This window comes from Echeneis naucrates, chromosome 3 (genome assembly GCF_900963305.1).
Source record: "Echeneis naucrates chromosome 3, fEcheNa1.1, whole genome shotgun sequence".
NCBI lineage: Eukaryota > Metazoa > Chordata > Actinopteri > Carangiformes > Echeneidae > Echeneis > Echeneis naucrates.
In genome coordinates this window covers 14,859,972-14,883,000 of record NC_042513.1, presented here as the reverse complement: position 1 = coordinate 14,883,000, position 23,029 = coordinate 14,859,972, and the positions used below count along the sequence as shown (strand labels likewise).

Genomic DNA, 23,029 nt, shown 5'->3' with positions numbered 1-23,029 from the left:
TAATGCAGTGGATCCTACTGAAACAAACTGAAGCTGACAAAAAGACCAACATTGTGATTATCCCTGTTCAAAATCAAAATGCAAAATAAAATAAGCTATTATAAACCTTTTGGCTTTTTGAAAAATCTCTGTAAAATGAACTTAGAGTCAAAGACAGAAAGTTTAATTTGGGGTAACAGTCCCCATAGTGCATTTTTTCCTCTGTGTTTCTCTGCTCATCGCTCCACTCTCCTCTGCTCCTTCCCTCTTCCTCTCCTCCACTCCTCTACTTAAGTACAGTTTTTGATGATTTGTACTTTACTTTAGAAAATGTACTATGGTACTGCCCACCACTGCTCTTTGGATCTTTTTCACTTCATTTTGCTCCATTACAATTGGTAAATGTATTATATGTATTCAAGACAAGACAACAAGACAAAACTCAAATGCACAATCAGCCCAGCTACCATTGATGTAAGAGTGTGTGTTCTCATTGAGCGGACTTCCCTGTGTCCTACTGATACATCATCACTGTCTCTTTCTCCACAGACTCATCACGTGTTTCTTTTGAAGCAGCCGACAGACCAAACTTCTTCTTGTATGCCAGCCCAAGTGGCCAGGTGAAGCTGGGCAAGTGGGAGGACAGCGAGGCATTCTGGGACGGGGCCACCTTCATCATCCACAGGAACACCTGGATCCCTGGCTATGACTCGCTGGAGTCCCATGCCAAACCCGGCTTTTTCCTGCACGCTGTGCTGCTTCGCCTCCACCTGCTCAAATACAGACACACCAACAGTTTCCGCAAGGCCACGCTGTTCAGGCTGACAGGTCGGCAGTACCGACGTGACCCCCCGTAAACATACACGCACGCACACACGAGGTCAGGGTTTCCCAGGCTGTGCTCACAATGAAAGTCAGAACACACTGAAGACAAAAGAATTAAACTTAAACACTGTTCAAGCGTCCAACTATTCCACAGCAAGTTTGAATCCACATCCAGGCTTCACACCAGAATCCTCAAAAGTATTTCTAAGTGATTCACATGAACTATTTTGGTAGAGTCCAGTCAGCTGCGCAGAGAGCACAACAGGAAGGTTATCATTTTCGTGGAAAATTGGTGTCAGTTTGGGAGCTGTTTTTTTAGACTTTACATTACTACATAATGTCTATATGCCCCCATACATTCACCTTCTACTTTCCTGTATGTTACAAGTAACACATAATGAATTTGGCTTATTATTAGCTCAAAACTGCATGTACATTTTTTAAGATCCTGTTAATTAACAGAAGAAGACCAGCTGACCTTAAAGACATTATGAGGAAAGTTTCCTGGAAATTAGCTGGAAAATACAGGATTAGAAACAATATTTAAAATTGACTTTAAGAATTTATGTGACATAAATATTTCTCCTCGCAACAGAAGTCATTACTATGACGCACAGAGGTGATAACAACCAAGATTAGTGGATCAGTAAAAGGAGTCTTTAAGAGGTTTCCTGTTGATTTTTGTATTTCTCTCTGGTCAACCAGCTTTATTTGTAGTAAGACCAATTTCTTAATGTTAAAAGTACGACAGCATTTGTTTTAGTTAAAGGCAAGGACAGAGCAGCCAATTGCAGATTGAATTTCCTGCTGACAGGAGTGAACCCCGCAGACATGTGGCAATAGAGCTGACGTGCAGACACGAGACAGACATCACCTTCTAATCACATCACATTACTGGTCTGTGAAAATGTTTCTGGAGCTGTTTCAGCCAGTGTGGATGAGTAATGTGATCTACATTTCTCACAACTTTCTTGCAGATTGAGATGCCGTCAATTTGCTCAGTGCTTATATCAATTATGGAGGCTATAAAGTATGTTTCACAGTCAGAAAACTGCTGCAGCCACAGACCTCTCCATTACCACAGAGCTTTGTTTGAAATTTCATCCACATATACACCAGAACATTAATGGATCCAGCTCAAAATCACGAGTTTGGCTGTTTCAAATTGATCACAATAAATCTTTAATGAACTACTGGAGGAGCGATAATGCTCTTTTTACAGTATTTTTACAGTATCGCTCAGCATTTTAAGCTTTTGTGCAGTTAATTTTCCTTTGTAATGTTATGTAATGTTGATGCAATATTTCTAATGTAAGATGCTTCTTTGAGAACAACGTTTTTGAAAATCATGTCCTTAAACAGATTGAAATTATGCATTATTTTTGTGTGATCTTGAGGTAGACATGTAAAACATAAGTTTTTCATCAGGCCCCAACCCAGAGGCCCCTCCGGGTCCTCGGTGTCAGTGGAGGTACGACTCCTGTGTCAGTCCCTGCTTCAAGACCTGCAGCGACCCATCGGCCGCTTCCTGCGCCACCATCCCGCAGTGAGACCTTTGACCTTTTCCTTGCCTCTAACGATGCCAACAGTTTGTAGGCAGTTAGTTTTCACGACAGCCTGAGTGAAACATCAGATGTCACCACATCTAATCTACTTATGATTTTCCCTTTATTGAAATTTAGATGTATCACACAATCCGTATGCCTTTTCCCAATGTCAGTCAGCACTCACCCGCAAACAGAAGCAGATGATGTGGACAGTTTGTTTATGTTGCTTTGTGCACAGAGTGGAGGGCTGCCTTCCTGTCTGCCCCCCACACATGGTCCTGGATGAGGTCACCCATCGTTGTGTTTATGTTGAAGACTGTGAGTATCTCAGTCTTTTACCCCTTCAAGTATTTAACTGATTTCTTGGTGACAATTAAGACCCCTCAGCATGTTGAGTGGTGGAGCAGATTTATAAACTTCTTTTTCATCGAAAACTAAGATTTTACTTACAGCGTCAAGTGAGTCTTAAATTAACCCTAATACAACCCAGGCAGGGGCATTTAGCTACCCCACAATTATAAAAACTCATATACTACAAATATGTTAAGGTAGTGTGTAATTAAACTGCAATAAAAGTATCTATAGTCTATAATATCTATAAACCGAGGAGGTTTAAGAAATGAAATCTAAGAGTGAAGATCAAAGTGGCAAACTGGGACTCCTGGAATCCTGTTTCTCCTCAGACTAATCCGTCACATATTTTTTATTATTAATTGTTACATTTTCCCCAAGGTGAGTATTTCATTGTTTGTTTGCTTATTTAGCTGAAGTACCTAATAAAAATTTTGGATTTTGACGTATTATACAATATAAACACAGGAGGATTATATTCACATGAATTATTCAATAATGATCATCTGTTCTACATTTCTATCTTTCTCTACTCAGATTATGTATAGGCTACATGTATCACTTGGTGTCACTATATGAAGAAATCACTCATCATTTTTGGAAAAGACATGAAAATAGCGTTAATTTCTCGAACACACATTGCATTGTTTGGTTTCAGGCATTAAGGCTCCAGTTGTTGTCCAGCTGGTAACACCATCCTCTACTCAGGCGACCTCTGCAGCTACTGGGACAACTGCTGCCTCCAGCACCTCCCTCAAGACCACAGTCCCCTTTAAATCCTCCACTCCACACTCTGGTCCATCCACTAAAAGGACCACCACTGTCCCTCCTGTCAGCGTGCAGACCACCACTGCTCAGTTGCCACCTGCCCCTGATGAGCCAGTCCAATCACCCACCACCTCGTCAGCTCCTGCAGGGCTTCCATCATCCCCATCAACGCCTCCTGCTGTCAGACCAGAGGTGGTCGAGCCCCTGTCTACAGTTAGAGTGACTAAAGTGCCTTCCACCGCCGTAACAAGAGCAACAGCATGGACGACCCAGCCTTGGAGCTCGAGCACCACCCCCTTCAGCTCCACCACATTCAGGACCAGCAGTGCACCTTTTGCTATGACAACTCTGCTGTGGCTCACTTCCATCTCAAAGCCTACTGATGCCCTATTGCCAACTACCCCCGCAGAACCCAGTGCCACCTCTCCAGAGGGGCCAACCACTATTACTACCCCTCATTTTGTTGTGCGACCAACCCAACACACCACCAAGGCCACAACACACTCAGCAGCGGTTAAACCGATGGTAACCGCTTCTAGTCCCAAACCAATCGCAGAAACGTCTTCGGCAGCACACAGGACAGCTGCCCCCAGTACAACGACCCTTTCGCACACAGACGCCAGCACGCAGACTGTAACGAGTGGGAGACTGAAACCAACAACAGCTGCACCCACCCCTCCTGGTTTACCAAGCATAGCACCTACAACTGCCCCACCTGCCCTGACCTCGGCCCCTGTCGAAACAGGAGCTGTGTCTTTGTCCACAACCACTTCAGCAAAGACTACAGAGTCAGTCACTACAGTTACACCTTTCACCACCAGGAAAACAACAACACCAAGTCCAGAGATGACAACACTGCCTGTTATAACGGAGAGGATTCAGTATACCTCTCCCACTGAACAGACAACCTCCACAACAGCAGAGTTACTGACGTCAACTCCGCTCGATGAAGCTGCAACTACAACTAAACCATCTTCTCCCACATCAGCTGTTACAGACTGGAGAACAACAACTAAGGGCGCACCTGAAACTACAGTGTATCAAATACCTGTAACTACCACAACAACAGCCGCACCTCCTCCTCCAAAGATTACAGGCACAGCTACCTCTGCTGAGCCCACATCCACAACCCATACTGAGAAAACCTCCAGGTCTGTGGCCATCCCAACAACAGAAAGAGTCACCCACACCGCAACTCCTGGACCTCCAGAAACGGCCACTGTGTCTGCGGGTAGTCCTGCCACACCGTCAACAGAAACCACCACCGTACCACCATCGCCATCAATGGAGCGCACCACCCCTCCTGCATCTACCATGCAGACCTCCAAACCATGGCGTCCCCCCTATCAGGAGTCCTCGTCCACCCCATCCTACAGCCCAACAGTGAAGACTGCTTCTGATGTCACTCCTGAAACTACCCAAGTACTTCATGTTCCAGTTACAACCACTAAGGCAGCTGTCACCTCTGCAACATTAGCTGCTACCACTGCTGCCATGAACCTGACTACAGCCTCAACAGCAGAAAGTGAAGCCACCACCACAAAGAAACGTGATAGACCCACACCACCTGCACCTGGTACTGCTGAGGCTCCTGTCACAACTGTCCCTACGAGCCCTTCAGCTGGTGTTGTTACCACCACAGCCAGACCTGTCGTCACACAGTCGATCAGTGGAACTACGCGTGCAGTGACGGGCCGAGTGGAGGTGGTAACAAGAGCTACAACCACACGACCTACATCCTGGTCTCCATTAAGCCCAACCACATTAGCAGCTTCAAGGCCAACCACTTACCTGGACAAAGTCACTACCCGGCTGCTGACCACTACTAGAGCTACACCTGCTACAAAAACTGCCACTATGACACGAACGACGACGCCCAAGACGACACCCAGAGTTCCTGTGACAACAAGAATCACAATGACTGAGAGAACAACCATTAGGCCACTCACCACGAGGGTTACCACAGCAGCAAAGCCTCCAGCGGTAACCACCAGTTCAACCACCCTCAGCCAACCGAGTGTCTCACCGAGCCCCAGCACGACAACTACACCAGGAGTCCAAACATCTCCTAAGTTGGTCGCTACAGTCAGTCCGACCAAACATGTCGAAACAGCCACAGCAGTTCCCGTCCTGACCAATTTAACCATCCCAGTGCCTGTTCCTACCCTAACAACAGCTACAGCGTCTACCACTGCTCCTATGACTTCAACCTCAGAGGCAGTGACAACCGAAGAGATGCCTCCACCAGACATCCTAATCTCCACGCATGAACCAGGATTCCCTGCTGCTGCTCCAACTTCACACCCAGCAGTGAAAACCCCAGAGCTGGACAGGGCTGATCATACAACACCTGGACCGACGGCAGCTCACCCCCCAGCAGAAACGACCACACACATTGTGGAGGGAACAACGTCTATACCCGTTTCCCTGACAAGGATGTGCACAGTAGGTTCAGTTAATTTGCACTAATCTTTCAGTCACACAAATTCAACATATTTTGTTTTTTGAAACAGAATTCAAAAATGACAGCAAACGCTCTAGCTTTACTAAACAAATCTATTGTTAATTCAAAGCCATTTTTCATTCATACAGTTCCAGTTCACAGGAGAAGTTATCACAGCACTGTCCAAATAGAGGTTATGAAATCATTGAAACCGACTCAACCATTTCCAGGAGCAGACAGCAGATAGAGTAGACACCTCAAGACTTGAGAAGTGACCACATAGAGCCCAGTTTCGCAAGTGACATCTGGTGCACTCTTCATGGGAGAGAAGAGAGACAGATTTTTGTACATACATTGTTTTAAGAAAGTTGCATATATTGATTAGATATACATCAACATATTTGCACGCATTGACATTTTTAATCGCTGTACATTGAGAAATATACACTGCCTTGATAGGTTGTGTTGAATGAGGGAGGGAGCGACATAGAGGGAAAGCAGGGGAAAGGCTCACATGTGCTTTCTTTCCTGTTATCACATTTTTTTGTCGCTGTGTAACTTGAAGCTTTCAGTTGTGTGACTTTTTGCTTCTGTCCAGCCTCCATATGCGGAGATTGTTGATGAGTGCACAAAGTACATCTGCGTCAACAACCAGCTTGTGTTGTTCAACAAGTCCCGAAGTTGCCCCTTTACCTCTGGACCCCCGAACTGTGGTCTGCTCGGCTTTGCCGTCCTGGTCAATGGAGACAAGTGCTGCCCTCAGTGGGACTGTCCATGTGAGGGAAACAGACAGACAATAACACAGTCAAATATGTTCTTTCAATAAGTTCACAATCTCAGGGCTGAAAGTTTTATTTATGTGTTGTTGTTGTTGTCACGGTTGTTACAGAATAGCTCGGGCTGAGATTTGACTCTCATGCTCATTTCAACTATGCACAATTTTTATCATAATATTATTTGCCCCTTTCCATTATAAGTCCACCATCATTTCAATGCTTGGATTACTGTACACTGAAACTCTGAGCTGCTGCTAAGTGGCTGTGTCACATATATGATAAACATAAGATGGAGTTATATACAGCCAGCCATGAGATTATGACCACTGACAGGTGAAGCGAGTATTTATCATCTGGTTACCATGGCACCTGCCAGTAGGTGGGATATATGAAGCAGCAGGAGAAATGTATAGTATAGTATGTTATTAAAACCTGAAACATAAATAGATGGATATAATTGCAGACAATGAAAATGAAGAATACCAAGATATTACATTTTAGATATCACCCAAGTCTAGTTACACATCCTAGTCTTTTAATCTGCTTTCACATGCTAACTATTATCTTTCTTTGGCATTCCAGGTCGCTGCTCAATGTTCCCAGATCTGAACATAATCACGTTTGATGGGAACAGTGTTGCCATCTTTAAGGCAGCCTCATACATAGTGACCCAGCTGCCGAATGAGACTGTGAGTGTCCTGGTTCAGGAATGTCCTGCAGACTCAGAGTCTCCAGTAAGTCAGTGTCACACTTTAGATTAATTGAAAATGATGGGAGTAGAAGTCTTGAGTCTGATGTTGTGATTTGTTGTCCGTTTCCACCTGATTCTCAAGCTTCTCTGGAATTTCACCAACCTTTGTCTGGTGGCACTCAACATCACGCACACGTCCAACCACATTGTCATCAACAGGCTGCAGAGGAGGGTAAGAGGTCTCTCTTTCCTGAGTCAGAGAAACAGATTAAATCCCTGTCTGATCATACATATTCTTTTCTTTTATTCAGCTCTACGTCAATTCGCGATATGCAAAACCTCGATTCAAAAAATACGGCTTTGAGATTTACGACACGGGCAACATGTACCTAATCCGTAGCCCTGCGGGCCTCAAGCTGCAGTGGTACCATAGTACTGGCATGATGGTGATCGACACAGACAGCTCCAGCAACAAGCTTCCCACCAAGGGCCTCTGTGGTAAGAATAGTTGAATTCATGTGTGGTACCGGCCTCAAAATCCATTCCAGACCTCCTTCACCTGCACCAAGAGTTGAACCCTTCTGTCCTTCCCCCGGGTCTTTTAATTGTGGTGGAAACAAATTTTTTTTAAATAGATTCTACGAATGGGAGGCCTCCCATAACTTTTCATGTTGTCTTTTATTTGGTGAAGATCCTGGAAGCAGCATTTTGAACGGTTTGTAGAGGCTGTAGGGAGCCGCTGTTCAGATCTTTCGACAGGTTTTAAAAACAAGGGGACACATTAATTAGGGATCTTAATAATTAAAAACTATTATTATGATAATATTGGCATGAACTTATTTTTTATTTTATTTTTTTTACATTTTTCAGCTGGTATGATTATTAAAGGCGATTAAAGTCAAAAAGTCAATGTTTCTCTGACCCCTCCTCCCCTCACACCTACCTTAGGTTTCTGTGATGGAGACCCAACCAATGACTTGATTTTAGCTGATGGCACCACAGTGGGTGTGAGTGAGGATCCGGCTCTGTTCATCGACAGCTGGCAGGTCCCCAACACCACCAGCTATATCAGCCACAGCCGCCGCCGTGAGCTGAACTGCTCCACCAGTGACTGCTCCAGCTGCCTGCTCATGCTGCAGAACCCCGCCTTCTCCCCCTGCCACGCCTTCGTACGTTCACCCATCAACTCGGTTCCAGAACAGAGAACTTTGACTTAAAACTGATGATCTTGCCAGTGCTTCATTAAATATGACAATAACTATAATCATACTTAGTGTCTGTACTGTAATGAATCCCATCCTGTTGTTTTTTTATGTTCAGGTCCCTCCCAGCACATTTTGTGAAGTTTGGGTACGAGATGCAGAGTATGTCAACAACCATTGTGTGGCTTTGGCTGCCTATGTGGCTTCCTGTCACAAGTTTAATATCTGCATTGAGTGGAGGAGCCCGGATTACTGCCGTAAGTTCATAACCATTGTTTCAGTGTTCATACAGCTGCTCTTTGAGCTCCTGTGGAATTAACATTATGGAAAATGTGTTCACAGTTCACATTTACACTTATCTTGAATGGATTAAAATACCAACAGGAACTTAAATTAAAAACATATCAGACTAATACAAATATATACATCAATAAAAACACACACAAATGAAAACCAATTGGCGACCTGACATAATTTCACTTATTGGTTTGTGAAGTCTTAAACAGAGTAATGTCATTTCTGCAGCCTTCCTGTGTCCTGGCACTCTGCGGTATCAAGCCTGTCTGCCAGCCTGCACGTCTCAGTCCTGCCCAAACCACGACTTTGACTCGGACCCAGACCAATGTTCAGGTCTGACTGAGGGCTGTGTGTGTCCTGAGGGAACCCTCCTCCACCGGCCCTACACTGCCCTCTGCATCTCCCCAGAAAAGTGTGGTAAGACTCGTTTTTACAGCCCGGACAACAGGATGTTACTTTACATTACAATGACATGAGATTGTTTAGAGAACCTGGAAAAGAGAAGTTCATTGATTCAGTGGGCTGCAGAATGAAAACCTTATTTTGATCTGGTGTGAGAGGTGTATTGAAGTAGAAATCCTGGTTGCTTTTGTATTTGTTGTGTGTCTCCAGCCTGCACTGACAGCTCTGGCATCCCTCGTGCACATGGTGAGGTGTGGAAAGCCTCAAAAGACGCCTGCTGCATGTACCGCTGTGACAACGACACCATTGTTCCCGTGGAGTACAACTGCTCCAGCGTGTTGGCGCCGGTGTGCCATCGAACAGGGGAGGTGATTCTCAGCCTGGCTGACGACAGCAGCTGCTGCCCACACAAAGTCTGCGGTGAGGCAATGACGAGGTTGACGTATCTGAATCGCTGAGTCATCACGTGTGTACTGAAACTAATCTAAAAATCATGATTTGTGATTTGTGTTTGTGCAGTGTGTAACCAGAGCCTGTGTGACCTGGTCCCCCCTAAGTGTAAATATGGAGAGAAGCTGGTGTCGTACTACAGACAGGACTCATGTTGTCCGGACTACGTCTGTGGTGAGTCTCCATGTCTGCACTCTTTCGCTGTTCACTATCTTTAAGTTATTTATACATCAGTCTGAATATAAGACGATATTTCTGTCTGGTAATTATATTAGACTCTTTCCAGCATGTCATTCCCTTTCATTACATAAGAACAACACACACAAAATACCTAAAAAAAAAACCCTAAAGAAAGGAACTCACGATGAATGAAAAAAAATCATTTTAAAACAGAGAAAATGAGAGGAATAAATTAAGAATATGAATTTATCATATACAATAAAAGTTCATTAGAAATATCTGTAAATACCATGTCACAACAGGGAACCATAATTGTTGTTATGCCAACATGGGCTAAGAGGACCTGAAGTAAAAATACAACCTGCATATTAGGTGAAATAATTAATAAATCAGCACTCCTTGGATTAAGAGTTCAAGTGTTTCCTTTGTTAAAGAAGAAGAGAGGGAAAGAGGGAGGACAAGGTGAATGGCTTCCCTGCTGTCTCTAAGCTGAGCTGCCTGCCCCCAGCTTCTTGTTGGTGTAGCGTCAGTCTCTTGGTCTCATTCACAGCAAGACAATAAATATCTGTACCGATTCCCGTTTGTTACAGAGTGCGATCCTGAGCTCTGTGTGTCAGACGTTCCCACCTGCAGAGAGGACCAGACTCTGATCGCTACCAGAGCCGACGGCAGCTGCTGCCTGGCCCACATCTGCAGTGAGTCTACACAACTCTGTGGTCTGCGACGCTTTCAGCCGCCACTGAGTCATCAGTTAGCACAGAGTTTAACACTTTAATGATCGAAGTGTGTATGTTTGCCATAGTGTGCTCCTCCTGTCAGGAGACACCTCCTGTCTGCCAGTACGGTGACGTGCTGACCGTCGACAGCAACACCACGGACCGCTGCTGCCCCGTCTACCACTGTGGTGAGAGCACACACAGGCACACAATTTAATAAATGGCCAACTTGTTTGTTCTATCAGCCTGACTGATGTGTTTGTGTGCAGCCTGTGAGCCCCACAGGTGTCCTCAGATCACCTGTCCTGTCGGGATGTCAGTGGTGTCGGTGTCTGATCCAGGTCGCTGCTGCTCCAACCAGACATGTGGTACGACCAGTAACAGTTGATGGTGTTGGACAAAGCTACAATGTTTTAAGAATCAATTCAAACTTTTTAGTTTCAGACACTTTGGTTTGGAAAGACATGTTCGATTGTTGGCTGTTATCTATCACTCAAAACTATAGTGAAAGAGTTGACTTGACGATTTTCTTTTCTGTTGCAGAGTGCTCCTGTGAGAAGATCACCTCCCCAAAATGTGGCCTGGTATGTACAGACTTTCAAAACTCTGGTTGCTCTACCGAGAAAAGGAGGCAGAGATGAACTCAACTCTGATTAAAAAAAAAAAACTTCAAACACAGCAGGAAAACTCGAGTGCACCTGTTGCTCTTTTACTATTTACTCTTTCTCAGAGTATGGAGCAACTGCTCATTATATTCGAGTTAGGCAAAAAAAGCTATTGTTTTAATCTGACCAAAATTGCACAGGTCACTCAATGACCTACACTTTCTACCCAAAGTCGCCTGGTTCAAGTTCAAGTCTCAAATGTTTTCCTTCAGAGAGCCTTCTTGATCTGCACCATCTACACATTTATTCAGCCACGTTCTTCTGTCTGGTGGTGGTATTTGCTGATTTTGATGTTGGACAGACCGGTGAAATAACTTTGTTGCTGAAAAAAACTGAAGACACAAAAAAATGCAAAGATAAGATAAAATAAGAGAACCTATAGTAATTATTTTAATGTAAGGTTGGATATATTTGTAAATTTAAAACTAGCTCAAGTTTTGCTTGTTTCCTGCAGGGAGAGGCCGCCCAGCTGGACCGGGCCTTCCTGTCCGATCCCCAGAACCAGTGCGCCTGCAAAAGATACAAGTGTGGTGAGCAGTGCTTGGGCGTGGATGACGGCTGCTTCTAATGCTGCTGCTGTATTAGCTGATCTGATCTTACTTTATATTCACATATATGCATACACTTTATAAAACACAAGATCACTGAAAATGTAAATATAAATAGCACCATAAACTGTTGAAGTCTGTTACTGCAGCTTCATTTGCTGTGACCTCTGACCCCTCCTCTGTGTGTGTGTGTGATCAGTGCGAGAGGCGGTGTGTGTCTTTGGTGAGCGTGGTGTGCTACGGCCAGGTCAGATTCTGGTGGAACATGGAGATGATGGCTTGTGTCACAGCCGGCAGTGCAGCCGCAGCCTGGACCCGGCAAGTGGCTTCCACCTACTCCGCACCACCAGCATCAACTGCTCCACCCACTGCCAACCCGTAAGACTACAACACACACACAAACATACACACACCCATGGATACGATGTGTGAAGAGCGTGAAATTTGATCTAGAAAAGAAATCAATAAATCCTTTTGTCAATTTCCCATCCATTGTCTGCTGCTTGGCCAGGACTAACTAATGATTAATAATTGTATTAACCAATGATCAATCCATTATCTATGCTGCTTATCTGTCAGGGTTGCAGGGGGGGCTGGAGACAATCCCAGCTGACACTAGTCGACGGCAGGGTACACCTGGTTGCCAGTCCATCACAGGGCTGGCATATAAAGATATAAAGAGATGTACAAACTTTCAAACTCACGCTCAGGCCTATAGACAATTCAGTCATGAACCAGACAGTTCATGTCATGAACCATATATTTGGACTGTGGAAGGAAGCAGGAACATTGAATTTAGCCCAGAACATTATGACAATTATTGTAATTATTTCTCAGTGAACATTTTTTATAGTCAGAAAATAATGACTGAAAAGGTCTCGAGGTACATAAACTGTTTCCTGTTGGCTCAGGTTTTGTCTCCCCCCACCTGGGGTGGACAGTAAATTTACTTGGGTATTGTACTTTACTTGAGTATTATTTTTGGGGGGTAACTTTACTTTCACTTCACTACATTTAAAGGACAAATATTGTACTTTTTACTCCACTACATTTCTATTGATGCTCTCCTTACTCGCTATTTTTGCTCCAGTGTAACATTACTCTAATTGTTTTTTGTATCACGCACTCCCTCGAACCCTCCCTGTCTCTCTCTCTCTCTGTTACCTGACTGCAGCTCTCTGTCTCTCTCCTCTCTGTCTTCTTTTCTGATGGAGCTACCAAACTCAGCTGTTTCTATCAAAGATAACATTTTGTGTCGGGCTTTAATACAAGCTAGGCTAATGGACGTTAGCATTAGAGCTAGCTAGTTAGCTTACGTTACAAGCTAACTGCACTGTTTCTTACCTTGCTCTACGTTTCTCGTCCCAGCTTCACCATCACCACCTTTTAAAAATACTTGTTTATAAAATGTCTTAACCCTTTATTTTCTTATTCTTCTTTCTTTTCCTTTCTGATCACTGGACTGATGCTGACTGGACATTTTCCTATCGAACTTCAGACAACAGAAAACAGCCGGGCATAGCAACAGTAGCCAAGGGGGGCGGGGCTTAGCAAAGGCTCGGTGGCCAAACCATTTGTTGTGGGGGGTTTACAATTAGGGAGAAAACAAATAAGAAGCTTATGTAAATCAAATGTTACATAATATTTTCCACAAATAGGTGGCGCTAACCACTACGCCAACATGCTGCTCAAGTTCAAACGGCAGAAAAAAATCAATAGATCAGCATCCATCCCGAACTGGGGAACAAAAATATTATATTTTTTGACATTTGTTTTTTTATTATAAATATGATATATATGATAGATATCTACTTTATTTATCCTGAGGGAAATTCACTTACATGCATTCACACAATAAGACACACAGAGACATGCTGCCTCACCTTCACACTGCAATCTGCTTTACTTCCCAACATGACAGACACACAGCTTGTTTTTGTGGAGATAAGAAAGGTTCACAAACACAAAGCAGGCTCAGCAATGGGGAAGTATACTGAAACGTTTGCTGATACTTGTGGCACATGAGATATTGTTTATACTTTTACTTAAGTAATTTTTAAGCAAATACTTTTGTACTTTTACTTAAGTAATATTTTGACGAAGCTACTTTTACTTGTATTGGAGTAATGTTTAATAAGGAGTATCTGTACTTTTGCTCAAGTAGTGAATTTGTGTACTCTGTCTACCTCTGCCCCCCACCCCCCTGTATTTCTCTCTTTCTCTCACTGTTACTGTAATGAAGACAAAAGTAACTCTTAGAATTTTGTAACTTGAACTTTGAAAAGTAGAAATGCTCATCCGTGCTCTCATCGTAGCAACTGTATGTCCAAAGGCTGCGTAGGAGTCTTCATGTATTTTAATGAATGACGGCACTAACTCTGAATCTTTGGGGCTGTTTCAGAACCAGATCTACGTCTATCCCAAAGACCAGTCGACATGTTGTGGTGTTTGCAAGAATATTTCCTGCCTCTATGAACATGAGAATGGGACAACATCTCTATACAAGGTACAATGTCCTTTTGACATTACTATCAAGTTGTTACTGGTTATATAAGCATTCATTGGAAACCTGTAAGCATCCCACACATACTTTATTTACATTTTTATTTTGCATTACTAATACTAATTACTATAACTAACTATTGTTATTCACTTATATTAAGCTTTGTCTTTATCGCTGAGTTGACCAATTTCTTATACAACACATTTCATATGATGAATAAAGCTAAAACTATATTTGTGCTCAGTGTGTCTCCCTTTCTTCCTTGTTGTTGTCACTTGACCTGAATATGGTGTAGCTGTTGCACAGATGTTGGTGTTGCTGATGTTGCTGCATTGTTTCAGCCGGGGAAGTCCTGGGTGTCCAACTGCATGAAGTTTGACTGCACAGACACTCTGTCCGGACCCACACTCATCTCCTACCCCTTCAGCTGCCCCCCCTTCAACGAAACAGAGTGCACGAAGGTCAGCATGCACGCGCACACCATGAAAGTGTTAAAAATCAAATGAACTCAAATGAACCAAATGTGTGTTTATTTAATGTATCTGTTTTCTTGTAGCTTTTATATATCGTGGCGCAGCTTAAGCTCTGTCAAATTATGAATCTGAGACTTTTTTCACACTGGAATTACAGAAAAAAATCATTTTCAGCAGGGATGAGTATGTTTTATCCATTTTAAAATGGTCAAATATTTTCAAGTAATGACGAAACTATGTTGGGACTGTAGACTGTATATATAAGTGGATGCAGTCCCAGTCTGTATGTTCATATTAAAAATTATGCTCCCATTCAGGGGAAAAATTGATAAAACTTTATTTCACTTCAGTGCTGTGAGTAGTCCTCATTCAACCCCTGCACTGCTGTCCCTCTCTCTGTGTCTATTGCTCATTCACATGCATACACACGTCGACAGCTGCACTGCATACCTTTTTGATTTGCATGTAAACCAAGATGTCTTATCAGACTTGTCCACTGATGATCAGATCAACAGAAACGGCTCTCGGGTCTTAACAGGGCTGAAGAATGGAAAAGCCCATAGAAGAAATGCTGTTTTAGTTAATTCTGATTTAAAACAATAGTTCTCAGACTATGGCAACGCCCAAATGGCGTTTCAGGTATGCAAGATACCAAAAAAAGGTTACCCACAGATAAAACACATCACTCTGGAGATTCGGCAGGAGGGAGGTGTCCTCAGTGTCAGACCCCGTTGATCGTCTAATGACGTAAAATGACTTTTTTCACATCTGTTTATTTTTTCAGTCCGTAAACCTGAGAACATTGGCTATTTGCAGGAATTTAACATTGAGACTCTTATCTACCCTCAGATTGGTGGAACTGTCGTAAGTTACATGGACGGATGCTGCAAAACATGTAAGTATGTGACCCGAGCGTAGCAGCAGCGTGGTAGTTAGCATAGAACTGTAGGTCGACACTGAAGAGCACCTTAATCTGCAGCTCAACATGTTTCCGACATGTTTGCCCTTCAGTTTGTTCAAAGTCTTCAACCACATTGGCTGAAGTGACTCCTGTCTGGACCCCAGTTGGTGTTTTCCACGACATCTGTCTGCAGTTTATTCAGATTAGAGAGTCTGTGTGCTTTTCAGTGAATTCAATCTCACCCGGCAATGAACGCGGTGACAGAAAAGCTTTTTCAAACTGACAAATTATTGACGCCGCTCTCACTGAAAAGCATCCGGTGACATAAAGTGGGTTTGTGGTTTGTGTGCTGCAGCTTACCGTCATGTACCAATCCCACCAGGTACTGGATTCCCTCTGTTCCCATTCCCCATTAGCTCCTTGTCTCCCACAGTTAACACAAACTGTGAACGAGGTACCAAAACAACAAGGCTTGTCAGTGCCATTGTTGATATTCAACAATGTACTCCCTCCAGAATAATAAGGATAAAACACACGAGAAATCCCAAAGTCTGACTACAACCCCACCCCTCTACAAGAGTCCTCTCAACTGCTGTCTCATTTGAGGTCGTGTTCAAGTTAAAATCTGTGGAAGTTACTGATGCATCAGAAGGCTAAAGAATAAAACATGTAGCTTGATATGTTATATTAAAAGGAAGCAGGCCAAAAAATGATCACCCTTGAGAGGACAGCAGTATTTACCCTTAGCCTTACATGTACATGACAGCCAAACACCCATCTCCCCATTAGCACTGTCTGGGCAGTGCATTGTTGATTGCCAACAATGTACTGTTGGTAGTGGCCCACTAGTCGGGCTTAGATGTCTGCATGTGTCAGTAGATATTGATGTGGGCGGTGGGGGCTCTAGAAGATGTGCATGCTGCAGCACCACCAGCTGGAGGAGCTTTGTGGAGAACTAAAGCTGCTATGTAAAGCATTTTATCAACATAGGCTATACACGTGGACAGTGATTGTCAGTTGGTAAAGTGGATCCAGTGCTGAAGAGCCTTAAATAGATAAAGAGAAGAATACTTTATTAATCCCGAATCTGCTTTCTATCTAATGACCATGATGGGGCAACTCCACTGGCCTGACTTCTCACCTGATTTATTAGGTCAGTAAATGATCTCCCAATGAGTTTATCGTTTCAGTCTCAGTTTCAAATCACTCAGGATTGAGTTCAGAGCAGGTCAGATCACCCTTCCATCTTCCTCTGCTCCACCTTCTCCTCCAAATACAGTTTCTTCTGGATTCATAAAATCTGCTTCAAAATAGCAGCTACTCAGCCCGGGCTCGTTGGCTTAGTTAGTTGAGAGGTGATCCTGAGCTTTGAGATAACAGACTGTCTGGTGACTAGCAGATGGAGCAATTGAAGACAACATGAAGGTGCAACTCTTGATTCAAATCAGATGTCAGCAGCAATGTTGCTGAGTCTAATCCTCAGATGCATAAACAAATTTAGAAATTTGCTACATTTTTGCCAAATCTGTACTGAGGAGGATACAGGCTGAATTTTAGCTAAAGTAAAAACACTGGGCATTGGGAATTATAGGAATTACTTACTACTACTAGGTATTTTTTTTCTTAATACTAAAAGTAATGATTATTGTAATTGTGGAAAGCAACTGCAAGGCTTTTAAGCAGTCAGATTTTCTCATTGATGGTGATTAAAAGGAATTATAAGCAATGGCTGATGGGATATGTGCCACACATAGCAGCTTCAAGTTTCTGCTCTGTTGTTTTGCTTGTTAGTTTTTCTATGCACAGAGATAAATACACATAGATGTCACTAACAGCTGGTGAGTATGGAATTCCATTTTGTCAATATTAATTAAATAATTAACTAAGGCTATGAAATAAGCAAATAATCCCACATAAATAGGATATCAATCAGAGGGTATACAATAATTTATAATAGTGTATAAATAGTTGGTAATACATATCAATAAATGTAAATTTTATATGAGTGTTTGTGTGTGTGTAGCTTTTATATTATTTCTCTGCTCCTTTGATTTTCATCTGTTATGACCAAATGTGGGGACATGACTATCTCACAGTTTCAGACTTATGCTAATTTAAAAGTGGCATTTGGAAATACAAGTCTCTAGATACAAATAAATGTAGAGTTAAAAAAAAAAGAAGAAAAAATCTTATTTTTAAAATAAAAAGGTTTATTTAGTTACTCACTTTTGGCATATACTTATACTCATATATTATCTAATTTATTACTTTTACCTGATTTATTTTAGCAGCTTTATGTATTTATGCATGAATTTATAATATTTGCTAAAATGGCATTCCATAGGCATGTCTGCTGCTGCCATACTGACTGCAGTCACGCTCTGACCATAATCCAAATATTCTACTGTTGTTCCAGTAAAAGAAAATCAGAGAAATGAAGTAAAACATTTCACGTCAGAGGACGGTGTACTGTTTTCAACATGTTTAAGGTGAACATTTGAGTGTTTGAGACTTAATACCTAATATAGATCCAGCTTAAAATTATACAGTACAACTCTTGTTGTCAACAATTATTACTTTGTTGACCACATCTGAAGTTTGTAACAAACCAAACCACTGGTGATGTAAATTGGACACGAATTCAGAAGCACAGCTGTGTCGCCCTCAATTATGGCTGCTGCATTGATGCACCACTGAAATGTATCTTTCTGCTGACGGAGCATGTTTAGAGACTGTCTTTTGTGAGATTCTTTTTTTTTAATGATACTTGCCAAATGGTTGTCAAAATATGATATTTTTTTCTTTTTTAAAATAATGCTAATGTTAATTTATTTCTTTTATCTTCCTTTATTGCTCTCTAACATCTTTTAACTCATCTTCCACGAAAGCAGCTTCACAGCTTGAGCATGATCAATTCTTCCTCTTCTTTTCTTTATCATCCTCTCCACTTTCTCTGTTTTCTCTGTTTGCTTTGTGTTTTGCAAACCTATGCTTTGTGTGTGTGTGTGTGTGTGTGTGTGTGTGTGTGTGTGAATATTTCACTCTAAGTTTTTTGTGTTGTCATATGAACAGGCAAAGAAGATGGGAAGTCATGTCAGAAAGTGACAGTAAGGATGACCATCAGGAAGAATGACTGTCGCAGCAACAGGCCGGTATGTTTTGTGTCCTTACTGTCTACTCACCTTTGAAAAGGAAAAAACAAACTCTGTCCTTTTTAGCTAACCCAGGAACAATAACATACATCTCATCCAGACCGTGTGGAAGAAGGTTCAGTTGTCTTGTTTACAGTGTCAGCAGAAGAGATTAATAGTTAATTGTTGTAAGTTCCACGGACAGAACGTGTCATGGAAACGGTGGGCACTGATGTCAAAATAATACATCAAAAATTGCTCTTAATAGTAAGCCTTTTACGAAGGTTGAGTGAATGGGTTGAATTTTCCTGTTTAATGTGGCGTTTCTGTCTGAGCATGACCACAGAGCTACTGCGTAGTGTTGGGATCTGTGCTGGTTTCAATAATACATTACATTTAGACATATATTCAAAGGAGATGATTTCATGATCACGATAGTTGTGGATTGTGGGACTTCAGTGTACATGAATGTTCTGCAATTCTCCTCACGTGGCTTCATCAGTCAGCAGTTTATGCTTTAGGGTATACAGTACATCAGAAACGATCAGCTGACATTAGAGGGGAAATGTGGATGAAGCTAACAGTTAGCTGCTCTGACAATGAACTGAATGTCTCCAGTTACCAGCAGCCTGTTAACCAACTGACTGCAGACAAAATTCCCTGACTGGAGGCTGAAGACCAGGCCAGTTAAAAGAGAATCAACTGACACCTCGGACACAACAAACACAACAGGAAGTGTTAGGTTTGACCTAACACCGAGACTTGTGGTGTGTTCAAAGACATTAGGGAAGTGCTCAGACCCATGAGTGATTAGTACGCTGTCACAGAGAGCTTATAAATCAGAGAGGCAAACAGGGAGCTGAGTGGATGAGGCCCATGCCGGTCACTTCCAGACCCTGGTCAGATGGACTCTTTGCTACTTTGCTTCTCTAATCTCTAATCAGACCTAAGAGCAAAACCTAAACATTTTCAGTCCCAGGTCTGAAAATGTTTGAGAAACCCTAAAATAGAAATACTTAGACTGGCTGTCTTTGCGCTGCAGGTGAACATTGTGTCATGCGATGGGAAGTGTCCTTCTGCCAGCATCTACAACTACAACATCAACACGTATGCTCGCTTCTGTAAATGCTGCAGAGAGACAGGACTGCAGCGGCGCTCGGTGCAGCTCTACTGCAGCAGCAACGCCACCTGGGTCAGCTACACCATCCAGGAACCCACTGACTGCTCCTGCCAGTGGTCATAAACACACACACACACACACACATGCGTGATGAGGACTGCAGGTTTGATGCAGGTGTGTAAAGGCCTAAAAGATCTCACAGTAAGTTGTTCCGGTGCCTCTGACAGGGACGTGTTACTGCAGCTTGTATGGAAGGTGTCAAGTTGACTTTGGATATCACGGGAGGATTTGAGGTTCATCAGAGAATCAGAGAGTGATTGCAAATATGATTCAATATTACTGAAGATGTATTAACAGCTCTGATAATGTTAAAATTGAATCATGAAAAATGCATTTTTAAACAGTCACTTCAAAGGACAACCTGTAGACCTTCGATCCCTAAAGTGTGTCCAACCCAGTTCAGTCCATCAGCTTCATCCTCTTATATTTTCCCAGAACTCCTCCTGTTGTCTCTTTTTTATGTAAATAACTCAATTAGATAACTTTTATAATGATTTTCAATATCAGATTATAAGATTTTTGACTTGTGGTAGGAAAACAATTAACTGTATATCTGACGATTTCACATATTTAGAATAATCAGTGCTAGTGAGGCTTGTTAACGGATTTAAATCCAGCGGTATGTGGAGCACTTTATTTATTTATTGAGGTTTGATAGAGCACAGCTTGTTCTGGTTTGTGGATGAAAAGAGGAGAAACCTTCAGACCAAATACAGAACAAACCAAACTGGGTCCAAAGCATTGATTTGATTTTATGTCCTGACTGAACATGGAGGTGAGCAAAGTATAAGGAGGTGCCTTATACATGTTCATATCGAACAGACCCATCTGGATAGACGACTTAAAAAGGGTTTGTACCATATAAATGTACATTTGCATTTTCAATAAATATTTCCTTTGGAGAAACTAAACATTGGTTTAATGAGAGTCAGTCTTACTTCACCATTTCAGCCTTTTCTCCTGCCGTCAGCAGCCAAAGTCAACCTGCACAGATTGTCTGCAGAGTGGAAAAACATAAAATGTCCACAGAAACACACAAACCCAGAAGTGTCTCTGAAGGAGCATCAGGCACTGAGCTTGATTCAGTAGACTGCGGAGATTTAGGGTGGTGTATGTAAGTCTACGAGCACAGGCCAGGCCTTATGCCACATAGAGTGAGGCAGCATGACTGAGACATGGCTTTGGACACCATTTTAGACCATTTCAAGATATTACCTTTAACACTAGAAATTTTCTCTTCCACTGACAGACATTGTTGTCTCTTCACCACTGAATCTTTACGCGGACTTCAGTATTTGTGATTTCTGGTCCGACTCTGGAGCGAGGTGAGAGGAGTTTGTGGAGTTTGGTGTCACTGCTGCCATCGGCTATTTCATTTCAGACCAAGTGTCCAATATCCATCAACTGCTAAACCAGATGTGAGCAGAATGAGAGGAAGTGAGGCCAGCAAAGCCAGACTCCATACCTGCCGGCTGGTCTGATAAATGCTGCAGCACATTGACATGGCAGGCGGGAAAATGATACTGAACCCAGAAAAATCCAGGGACTAACAGTTTATAGCAGACATTAAGACGGGGCAGTCACACTGCATTTCCGATTTTGTCCCGACACAGGACCTGGGTGTTCTCCTCAGATGTGGTTTAACTAATTTAGGATGACAGGGAAATATCAGACTAAAGTAATCCTGTGACTTCCCATCCTGCTTATTTGGTTCATAGAAAACAGTTTGAAGACTGATTTGTTAATCTGGATCAGGTTCTCAAAAAGGAAAATCTGCTGTTTCTGTACTGGATGTGACCATTTTGGTCTACACTGCTCTCCTGTTAAGTTCACTGGAACCACAATGTCGGGAAACGGGCCAACTAAACCAAAACTAAGCCAGTCATTGTACAAAAGAGTAAATAATGAACTGTAAAGAAGTATAAATTCTGAGTCTGCCGGAAAAGAAGCTGGCTAGCTTTCTGGAGCCTTGTTGGCTAGTAAAGGGACCTAACTGGGGCGTGTTTTGGTTTTGGCAGTGATGTGGTAGTCAAGCAGCGCTGCTGCTGCGCTCCTCTGCTCTGTCTGGTCTGTTGTGTTCTGACACCGGCATTATAATTTCGGACTTATGGGAAACATTTCAGTTTCAAAGAGCAACAGACTATCACCTTACCTCCCGGTAGCTCTAAAAGGGAACTGTGGGTGTAACGGACAGTTAGTCCGTTCAAACCCACCAATAAATACTTCTCTTATCCATCAGCGTAGGCTCCGCCCATTAAGTGAATTTTGACTCCCAAACAAAGAGGACTGATTTAGGAGCAAAATGATCTCAAGTTTTTACGTACAAACATCGTTTGTGATTCAAGAAATATGCTCTCAAAACAGTTTTCACCGCTTGATTGTAACCTATTTCTCTTTTGTTCTCAAATCGTTTTTTGTTGCAAACTTATTCTATTTGATTGAATAATAAGAAACACTGGTCGACTGGTTGCAAAAATGAGTAAGATTGCATTAAAGTCTATGGGAAACTGTTCCTACCTCTCACTTGATTTATTACCTGAGTAAACATTTTCCTAATGAGTTTATGGTGTCAGACTGTAGTTTCAGACCCCTGCAGGCTCAGTCTTCTCAGGCAGTTGGCCATCCTTCTGGTCTTATAGACCTGTCATCCAGTAATGAATAATGTTACAGCAGGCCTGTTTCTGAGCTGCGCTAGTTTTGCCACGTCCCTTTAACACATGTCGAACTGTTCATTACTATCTGACTCAAGCTAATCCTCTCTCTTTAAAAAAACCAATAGACCCTAGTCTCTAGTTTAAAGTTCACTTCAGTACCCAATGATGTTTATTTTTTCAATGATTCTCCCATTCAGAGGAAGCTAGACCATAAAGCAGAGGATATATGAGAGGCTGTTCTCTGCGTCAGTGACGGATTGCTCCACCTAATGCAGATAGAGTACAGGTGAGGTCAGATCCAGCCCTCACTCCTCCTCAGCTCCACCTTTTCCTCAAAATATGATTGG

The 23,029-nt window shown here is 42.5% G+C and overlaps 1 protein-coding gene across 1 annotated transcript in view; it reads left to right on the top strand.

The window, feature by feature from the left end:
- The window catches only part of otog (otogelin), a 49,310-nt gene extending 29,219 nt beyond the window's left edge, over window positions 1-20,091 (top strand). Inside the window, exons 33-59 of the mRNA XM_029498531.1 lie at window positions 529-807; window positions 2,233-2,350; window positions 2,590-2,669; window positions 3,361-3,683; window positions 4,010-4,351; window positions 4,706-4,853; window positions 4,948-5,177; window positions 6,512-6,689; window positions 7,272-7,423; window positions 7,523-7,612; window positions 7,692-7,878; window positions 8,329-8,549; window positions 8,701-8,839; window positions 9,108-9,296; window positions 9,492-9,701; window positions 9,801-9,905; window positions 10,502-10,606; window positions 10,714-10,815; window positions 10,897-10,995; window positions 11,171-11,211; window positions 11,747-11,822; window positions 12,040-12,218; window positions 14,242-14,346; window positions 14,685-14,804; window positions 15,666-15,711; window positions 18,790-18,869; window positions 19,891-20,091. Coding sequence (XP_029354391.1) covers window positions 529-807; window positions 2,233-2,350; window positions 2,590-2,669; window positions 3,361-3,683; window positions 4,010-4,351; window positions 4,706-4,853; window positions 4,948-5,177; window positions 6,512-6,689; window positions 7,272-7,423; window positions 7,523-7,612; window positions 7,692-7,878; window positions 8,329-8,549; window positions 8,701-8,839; window positions 9,108-9,296; window positions 9,492-9,701; window positions 9,801-9,905; window positions 10,502-10,606; window positions 10,714-10,815; window positions 10,897-10,995; window positions 11,171-11,211; window positions 11,747-11,822; window positions 12,040-12,218; window positions 14,242-14,346; window positions 14,685-14,804; window positions 15,666-15,711; window positions 18,790-18,869; window positions 19,891-20,091 — 4,145 coding nt within the window. The remainder of the gene's footprint in view (window positions 1-528; window positions 808-2,232; window positions 2,351-2,589; window positions 2,670-3,360; window positions 3,684-4,009; window positions 4,352-4,705; window positions 4,854-4,947; window positions 5,178-6,511; window positions 6,690-7,271; window positions 7,424-7,522; window positions 7,613-7,691; window positions 7,879-8,328; window positions 8,550-8,700; window positions 8,840-9,107; window positions 9,297-9,491; window positions 9,702-9,800; window positions 9,906-10,501; window positions 10,607-10,713; window positions 10,816-10,896; window positions 10,996-11,170; window positions 11,212-11,746; window positions 11,823-12,039; window positions 12,219-14,241; window positions 14,347-14,684; window positions 14,805-15,665; window positions 15,712-18,789; window positions 18,870-19,890) is intronic.
- Window positions 20,092-23,029: the final 2,938 nt, after the last annotated feature.